The sequence below is a fragment of the Lates calcarifer genome, unplaced genomic scaffold (genome assembly GCF_001640805.2).
Source record: "Lates calcarifer isolate ASB-BC8 unplaced genomic scaffold, TLL_Latcal_v3 _unitig_2422_quiver_3308, whole genome shotgun sequence".
Taxonomy (NCBI): domain Eukaryota; kingdom Metazoa; phylum Chordata; class Actinopteri; family Centropomidae; genus Lates; species Lates calcarifer.
Window position 1 is genome coordinate 5408 of NW_026116206.1, and position 9533 is coordinate 14940.

Below are 9533 nucleotides of genomic sequence, written 5' to 3' on the forward strand. Positions count from 1 at the left end.
TCACAGGAAGGAAGGTTTAAATCACCATTAATCTGTTGGTGCCGGGAAATCAGACCAAATGGACTCAGTCCAACTCCTGGACAGGGAGCCTGTCCTTCACAGTAAAAGCATGGAATGAAGACTTTAATTCATGATATCAATAAGTGGTGGAAGTAAACAGCAGACAGGTTGTCTTACTGAAAAGGTTTCTGCCTGCTGTGATCGTCTCTCCTGTTCAAACCATAAGAAATCTCTTCCTAATGTGTTTCCAATGAAAGTGATGAGGAACAAAATCCTCAGTTGTTGTTCTGTGTAAAAACAGATTCTTCAGTTATCTGAGTTAAACACATCATGTGGAGATCTGCTAATGAGCTGGCTTTATGTCTTTATGATTTTATGTCGGTGATTACAGTCCTTCCTCTCCTGTCCAAAGTTTAGTTGATGTGTTTTTATTCTGCAGAAACAGAAGTGAAAGAGTTTTGTTTGTGTTGATAATAATGTGCAGGTCAGGAGGATTAGAGTCATTTGTGCTTTAATGAGGTGAAACTGTGCAGTGAAGATATTTATCTGATTGTTTCTTCTAACTAATCCAGATGAAATGTTAGTGTGAAGATAAAGTTCTGCTCAGCAGGTTTTGACACAGTTTGAACAGTTAATGCAGAATTCATGAGTCATAGGTGGAGCTTTTATTGTGAAGGATCTGTACCGGAAGCCCAGAAACCTAACGTGTTGTGTGATGAATCAGTGAGAGTGAGAGGAGCTGCTGAAGCTTCCTCCTCTTCAGATGCTGAAGTGCTGTTTTCCCTCTTTAATGTTCAGATGAGCTGAACAAACATGGAGCTTCTTCCTCTCGTGTGTCTCTGTCTCCTGACTTGGTCTGGAACAACGTTTGCTGATGGAAACGGTGAGAAAACTAAAGAGTCTCTGAGAATCAGACTGAACTGGGTTTATTCATTCTGTTTTATTCAGCTGTAAAGAGTCAGAGGACTGGGATTAAAACACGAGAAACAGAAACAGGTGATGTCATGTGATGACAGCATCTTCCGGGAGGGTGGAGGTAGAGTGTGTGTGTGTGGAGGGGGGGCCTTGATGTTGCTATGGCAACCTGTGAGTGCAGTTGGACACAAACAGGTGACTGTGATCAGCTGATCTCTGATGTCTGTGCTGTTTATCAAACTCTTGACTGACTTTTCTGTCAATACAAGATACATGGATTCCTCTTATTCACAAACCACTAATTGATGAGGTGAATTATCTTTAAGCAGTGTTTAAGACTTCATACTTCTTTCTGTCTATTTTATCTGTTTGAGTCAAACCCTCAGCAGCTGATTTTACTGTTTCTACCTCTTTTACATTTTAACTTCCAACTTTTGATTCTGCATTTAGCTGTTTTTTCTTTCTGCTTTCACCCCTGTTTGGCTTGTAACTACTCCTGCATACTTTCTGCTACAGAAACCATTTAACTATCACAAGCTTCAAACCTTTTTACATTTATGCTTGTTCAACTTTCTTCAACTCTTTATGCTTTTTAAAATGTTCAACTTTATCTACAATTTTGCTATTCAAATGAATGCTTCAGCTGTTGGTTTTAATTTTCAGCTTCTGCATCTGCCCTTTTTCTCTGATAATTTCAACCATTTTAAACTTCTACAATTACTTTTGCCTTTCAAATTTTAACTTTTTCTTCTGCATTTCAACAATAATTTCAGCCTTTCAACTTTTTCTTCTGTAGTTCATCAATTTCAGCATTTTAACTTTTTCTTCTGCATTTTAACAGTAATTTCAGCCATTTTAAGCATTGCTTCAGCGATTTGTTCAGCTCTCAACATTCACACGCATTTTCCACAGGAAATGCATTTTCTAGTTCTCTTCTGTTTTCTGCTCAGTTTAAATCAGAGGCGGAGAAAGTTCAGTTTCACTTTGTTTAGTTTCTTTAATTCTCAGTGTGTGTGTGTTTCTACTGTTGTGGGTGTGGAGGCAGAGGTTGTTTGATAAATGATCAGAGCTGTCACATCCACAGGCTCTGCAGAAGTTTACTGGATTTGGCTTCATTACTACTGGAGAGCAGTGATGTTAAATCTTTTTTTGTCCACTTGGGGGCAGTGTAACAAACTGAAAACACCACACTGACATCAGGACCTGAGCTGAAACCACAGGCTGTATATAAAGAAACACACACACACACACACACACACACACACACAGTTAGTGTCTGGTTTGTTAGTTTACTGTGTGTTTAATGAGTCAGTGTCAGTTATATTTGTTTAAATACTTCATATGGTTTAAGTTCCTGTTCTACTAATTAGCAGTAATGTAGCAGCCCGTGATGCTAAACTGTATCTAGTGTTGATTCTGCCATTTCAATGTAACTTAGACGTTACATTTAATGTAGTTTGTAACTGATGCACAGTTACTTTATATTTGTTGAGGTTGTGGTGTGACTTCCTTCCTTCTTCTGTCTGTGTTTTCATCAGTTGCAGTGTGTCTCAGTCACCACAGATATTTGACTGCTGATTAAACAGCTTGTAAACTGGTGCTTCAGAGTAACTGAGGTGACACATGTTCGTTCTCTGATTCGTCCTCCAGGTCCAGGTGTCGTGACTGTGGCCGTGGCAGAAGGGAGTGAAGCTGTTTTACCCTGTTCCCTCAGCACCAGGCAGAACATCGAGCAGAAGGTGTTTGACTGGAAGAAAGATGTGAAGAAGGAGGTGTTCCTGTACGCTGCTGGCCAGCATTACAACAAGGGCCGAACAGGTCAAGACGAACAGTTCAAAGGACGAGTTTTTCATTTTGAAGATGAGCTGAAGAACGGCAACGCCTCCATAAAGATCCACAATACAAAGATGGCCGACAGCGGAAGTTACACCTGTACTTTCCCTAATACAGCAGAACCAGAATCCCACGTTAAACTTGTTGTAGGTGAGTTTGAAACTGATGTGACTTTAAAAGTGATTATTGTATTTCTTCATTTTCATTGTTTTTAATGCATTTATTTCTCTCACCATCTCTAGACTTCTTGACACTAAAATGTCAACTATAAATTAATAATTGCACATTTATTTCTTTTCTTTTTCTTTTTATGTACTGATTTATACTTTATTTTTCACTGATATTAACAATCAGAGTAACATTATAATATTATATTTACATTAATTCTGCTTTTCCAAATACCATGGACTTGGTTTATGTTGAGGACAGAGACCACAGAGCTCTGTCACTTGTCTTTGCAGTGTTGGTCATTTATTCATAGTGTCCATGAAGCTGCAGCCTCAGAAACACCTTCCTACATTTATTATTTAGATTATTTTGTTCCAGTGTTACAGGTCTGACAATATCACTGTTTTTCCTTTTAGATCCTGACCCAGAGCGTTTTATCTTAAAAGACAGAAGAGGTGAAAACATCCCAGGTGAGTCCTGATTCTGATGACGTCACCGATCTCTGCAGTTTACCTCTGTATGACTTCGTCTCCATAACCCCCCAAAACCTCAAATTTGTAAACCATCAGTTGAAGACAATAATGTTTAGTCAAAGTCAAAGTCAACAATAAAGCTGACTTTGACTTTGTTCAAGTATTGTTGATGTTATTATGTTGACTGTGAACTGTTTTTTTCTCACCTGTGATGACATTACTCACCTCAATCATTCCTGACTCATCCTAGAACAAGTTAAAAATGTCTGAATTTTGTTTCTGTCCAGCTGTGCCTGGATGTGTAACTGATGCTTTTCTGTTTGACTGTTTCTGTGTTTTTCTCTTTGCACACTGAAATCTTTAAAATCAAGCAGAGAAAGGAAGAAAAAACGCAATGTTACTGTAATTGTCTCATTATCTGTTGCTTACACTGTTTACAGGTGCAGCTCCAGAACCATCTGTTGCAACACTTAATCAAACAATAGACTGGGCTCTGCTGCAGTGTGTTGTTCGAGGAGCTTCTCCCAAACCTAAAGTAGAGTGGCAGGACGGTTCTGGAAACATCCTTCCTGCTGAGGAACCACAGGTCTCTGAAAGAGGAGGACGTTACGACATCATCCTCCAAACTACTGTGACCAAGACTGACCGCTATCGCTGTGTCGCCACACAGGAGGAAATCAACCATCAGGTTCATTCTGATACCTATGTGCTTATGAATGGTCAGTGGTTTTTATACCTTCAAATAATTTTAATTATTTATAAGTTATTAGTGTTCAAGCATTTTAATGTGTTTTCAGACTGAATCCAAACTGAATTTGCTCTAAGGGTCAACATGAACCTTTAAGTAATGAAACACACATCTGAGCTCTGTCTCCTGAAGTTGAAGTTCTCCTTCCTTTTGTAGGCAAATAGATGTGATATAAATCATAATAACCATTAGGTTTTTAATATGTACAAACATGATATTTGATTCTGAGAAGTGGATGAGATTTAATACTGGGGCAGCAAATTTGGTTCCAAATGGTTTTCCTCAGTTTCATAAAAGAACTAAATGTTGATCCCCAGCTCTTTCCTCCACCTCCTCTTCACTGTCCTGCACAGACTGAAGCTGAGCTCTGACTCTGAGCCTCTGTTCTCTCCAGTCTGTGGATACTTTCCAGTTGAGATGAAGACAAACACAGAACAAGTCCTGTAGTGAGGCTCCACAGGCTGCCTGTACTGTTTCTGTTCTCAGTCTCTTTGAGGCGTCTGGTTCAGATCAGAGTCCTGGAGCTGGATGCAGCAGCTGTTTGTAGATTCACACTTGGTTTGACTGCTTCTAACTCAACTGGTTACATAGAGGAGATTTCTGCATCACTGGATTCAAATGGGTTCCACCACACAAACTAGTTGTTCCACAGAGCTCTGTTGTTAGAAATATTTACAGCTGCTAATGACAAAACCAGCTCACTACACAACCTACAGTACAGCTGAAGGTGGAATAGATAATGGAGGAAGTGTGTGAGCTGACTCTAATGGAAAGTGTTGTAGTGTGTGAGTGACAACAGTGATCACCTGAATCACCAGCATTGATCACAGCTTCATTTGGTTCATGTTTGCTTGTTGATGATGTCACACAAACACTAACATTTGTTTGTTTGTTTTGTTTATGTCTCACCTGAACAGACCGAAGAGAAGAAAACAACTCAGGTGAGTCCTGATTCTCTACATTATGATTAAATGAACATTGTGACATTATCAGCTTCATAAAAGTCGACTTTACAGTGGAACAGTTGAATTGGATTGCAGTAGATTGTACGTGTGTCTGTACCTAATAAAGTGCACACTGAGTCTGTCACTGACACAGTTCAGCCCTGATAACACAATCTTCCTACTAATGAAGAACACGTGTCAGAAAGAGGAGGATGCTGCAACATGAGCCTCCTCACTACTGTGAGCAAAACCAGAACCAAGCTCTGAGCTGAGCAGCCGAGCAGGAGGAGAGTGACAGAAGATGGAGGCTGACATCACTGTGCTGCTCACATTCATCCCACTGCTGTTTTTATCTGCTGAGAGTTTGAGATTCTAGGAGCATGGACACAGTTAGTTGTTGTCTTTGTGAAGGCTGTGATGTCCAACCTGCTGCACATGATCTGCTGTTACACTCTGAGTCTGACATTCACTTTATCCTCATCTGTTTCAGAGAGTCTCACTGGATTGATTGTTACTGTTGCAGTGTTTGGGACTCTTCTTTTTGTTGGTGTTGTCATTCTAGTTGTGCTCGTGAAGATGGGTCGCATCAAATGTATTAATGGTAAGTATAAATAGTGTACTACATCAACATATGCATAATGAGCAGTCAATAACACAAACAGTTGTTTATATGTTGTGATGTTCAGAGTGTTGACAGTTGTGTTTTCTTCTCAGACGTGCAGAGTTCTGTTGGTTTTTACTCTCAGATCAGATCAGTTGATATTTCTTTCTTCTAATAAACTGTGGTTTTGTTTCCTCGCTGCAGATCCATCAACAAAGACAAGAGTCCCCACTGAAGACTCCAGTCATTCAGGGCAGCACCTTGATCAGGATCCTTAACTTCCTTTACATGAGCAGTGAGGTCGGCTGCTGAAGTGTGTGTGTGTTGTTGTGCATCTGTTCTGTGAGAATCAGTTTGAGTTTTAGACCAGGATTGTGTTAAGACCTGGTTCTTCAAGTTCAGGTTCAGATCAGGGTTGTGGTTCAGCTGATGAAGCTGGTTCTGGTTTCACAGTCTGTCCCTGACCTTCACCAGGTGTTTAATACTGTCCTCAGGATGGGTTTTACATGTAAAATAACAGCCTGTCTGAACCGGAGGACTGTGTCAAACATTTTCACTGCCCTGAAGCATCAATCTGACCTTCATACCTGCTCCAGGTGTACAGAGGTGAGACAGGAAGCAGGAAGTGAACTAAAGCTCTTTATTTATTCTTTAAATGTGCAATCTGTCATTTTCTGCTGCTAAATCTAAACAGTAAGAGAAAACTGAGTTCAGTGAAGTTGTGATGTACTGTGGGATCATGGGAGTTGTTGTCTTCTCCTCCACTGCTGTCACTGCAGTCTGCTTCTCCTGGTTCTCAGGAGGTTTTTACTGGGGCCAGATTCTCCACAGAGGTCTCCACAACAAACACACCAGATGATTAAAACCAGTAAAAACACTGAATCAAACAGTTTCCTAACTTTTCTCTCTGAAGAAAGAAGTTTAAAGTCCAGACGTCTGATGACTAAAGTCCTTCATCAGGTTAAAATCTATAGTGAAGAACAAAAGAAAACAGATTTCTGTAGGTTTGAAAATTCCTGGAAACATTTGGGATTGTGTCAGTACACAACTCAACAAAACATATAACGGAGTTCAAGTTGGTTTTACACATTTTAAAGTGGAAAAGTCACTTTTATACCTTTAAACATGTCCCCATGTGAACCATGCACCTTTCACAATAAAAGCAGGACCACATGTAAATGATAGAATTACCATTACATAGACACGGAGTGGAGTTCACACAGTGACAGCAGCAGAGAGTCAGGGACCTTTAATGCAGGATGATACAACAAATAATGAAAGAAACAAGCGGCAGAATTCAAAAGGGACCTGACTGAACCAGGACGAGCCTCTGATAAAGAGATTTTCAGAACCAACTTGAAAGATTCAACTGATTTTTCCTGCTGAGTTTTAAAGTGTTGAAATCTCAGGAGCTGAGACCAAAACAGTCTGATCACACTGTTTGATCAGGAGAAAATAAGTGTCTTATAAATGCATCAAGTCTCAGATCTGATCAAACTGCTTGTAGCTGTTGACTGAGTTGGACTGGGACGTTGACAAAACAGACTTGAGTCAAATCAAATGTGCTGTTCTGCTGAACGTGAAGCTTCTGCAGCTAAAGTGAAACATAATGTGACTTATTGTTTATTTTCATATCTGTGTTATTGAGCTTATTTGGGACAATCATGTGTTGCTTGTTTTCAGTTGCTGATCCAGAGTCTGTCAGGTACAGTTAGAGTCCAAACTGGTTTCCTGTTGTTGACTGTTAGATGTGAATTATGTGCTGGCTGATGATGCAGCTGCAGGGTGTCATGTGACTTCATTTCTATCCAACATTTGAATAAAAGCTGAAACTATCAAACTGGATGTTGAGACTGTTCTGGATCTTTCTGTCTGTTCACACTTTGAAGAAACTGAATGAGATCTATTTTCTGGGCTGTTGTGTTCGCCCTCTGCAACATGGGCGCCCAGGAAAGTGCGACAGTTCCTCTCGTGCTCCTGTAATCTGGGACCATCTCTGTGGTTTTACTGCTGCTCAGACACTCTGCACGCTGACTCATCACCAGCTGTTATCAGTCCAACCACAGGGGTCTCATCTGCAAGTTTGATGGAGGTGTTGGTGGAGTGGGTCGAGCCCTGAGGAGAGCCAGAGCTGAGGTGAGGAATCTATGAACTATTACTACAATCAACTGTTTTCATTTTTTCCTCTTCTAATGAATCCAGATGAAATGTTAGAGTAAAGATGAAGCTCAGGAGGTTTCCACACAGTTTGAACAGAGTTTATGAGTCGGTTAAATATGTCTTTCTGATGAAGCAGTGAGAGGAGCTGCTGCAGCTTCGTCCTCTTCAGATGCTGAAGTGCTGCTTTTCCAAAACAAACATGGAGCTTCTTCCTCTCGTGTGTCTCTGTCTCCTGACTTGGTCTGGAACAACGTTTGCTGATGGAAACGGTGAGAAAACTAAAGAGTCTCTGAGAATCAGACTGAACTGGGTTTATTCATTAGCACAGACACGGTGTCAGGATCCTGTTGGAACTGCTGTGTGTGTGTGTTATTATTATTTATACGAATGCATCGTATTGAAGGGCTGATGATGGTTATGAATGAGTTTCTCCAGCTCTCTCTCCGATGATTGACATTTTCAGGATTAATAACTAACCAGTGTTTTATGTTTTGAAATTACACCAAGTAATTAATGACTGACAGGTGCAGGGCGCTTCATGATCTGTTGGACTGAACCAAACGATATAATGATTTTCTGTCTGACCGCTGTGACTCTGTCAAAATATATAATCAGCTCAGATTAATATTAAAACATCAGCCACAGAAACAGCTGATGTCATTTAATACCAGCATCCTTCAGATTTATATTAGTCATGAATTATTATAATCCAGGAGCTGTTTTAAACATATGGTGCTACTGCGTGTGTGTGTGTGTGTGTGTGTGTGTGTGTGTGGTGGTGTCTCCTTCCTGTTGTGAGAAGGCAGACCACAGATGTTGATGCTGATGGTGATAACTGGTTCTGAGAAACTCTTCTTCCTCAGACTGATCGTCTGATAGTTTCACCCGTTTACGTAACTTTTAAAAGTAAAATGAGTCTGAATCATGTCTTCATCAGATTCATGTGTTAAAAGTCTCCAGATGAATTGTAATGCAGCTTCCTGTGAGTTTAGACTCTTTACATGAACTACTGTGTCTTCAAGGCTGAAGTCAGCATGTGTTCCTCTCTGTGTTTATTATGGTCACAGTACTTTAGAATAGGAAACTTCCACAACAAACTTTGACTCCTTTATTTCTGATGAGATATAAAAACTCAAAAAATGTGTTTTTCACTTTCATATTTATACACATATTCAAATACAGTCAAAGCTCTGCATGAATATTAACATAAACTCATTCAGATAATTGTTGAGCTATTTTCTTTCCTGGTGTTTCAGAGTGACTGTAGTGACACATGTAAATGTGTTTTCTGACTTTGGGATGTTTTTCTTTTTAACCTGATCACTCTGCTGATTAATGTTTTGTCTTCCAGACCCAGGCGTCATCAGAGTGGTCGTATTTGAAGATGATGATGCTGTTTTACCTTGTTCCTTTGGCTCTGTGAACATTGAACATCAGGTCTTTGACTGGAAGAAGGATGGTCAGGATGTGTATATAAGTGGCCGTACTTACGGTGACGGCTGTCAGGTCAACATGAGCAGTTCAAAGGACGGGTCGAACATTTTCCAGATCTTCTGAAGTCTGGTAACGCCTCCATAGTTATCAGACGTACAGAGGTGACTGACAGTGGAAGCTACACCTGTGATTCTGTGCAAAACAGAGTGTCAACACACATCCGCATTGAGCTTATTGTTGGTGAGTGCTTCCATCAA

The 9533-nt window shown here is 40.2% G+C and overlaps 1 protein-coding gene across 2 annotated transcripts; it reads left to right on the plus strand.

The window, feature by feature from the left end:
• Positions 1-686: 686 nt before the first annotated feature.
• On the plus strand, positions 687-5369 carry LOC108892769 (butyrophilin-like protein 1). 2 transcript variants are annotated; one of them, XM_018690486.2, is made up of 5 exons: positions 687-883; positions 2566-2898; positions 3333-3386; positions 3830-4108; positions 5055-5369. In XM_018690486.2, the coding sequence occupies exons 1-5, from the start codon at positions 814-816 to the stop codon at positions 5087-5089; spliced, it is 771 nt and encodes a 256-aa protein (XP_018546002.2). In that variant the 5' UTR covers positions 687-813; the 3' UTR covers positions 5090-5369. The 2 variants fall into 2 exon arrangements, with proteins under 2 accessions (XP_018546002.2, XP_018546003.2); XM_018690487.2 differs by lacking the exon at positions 3333-3386.
• Positions 5370-9533: the final 4164 nt, after the last annotated feature.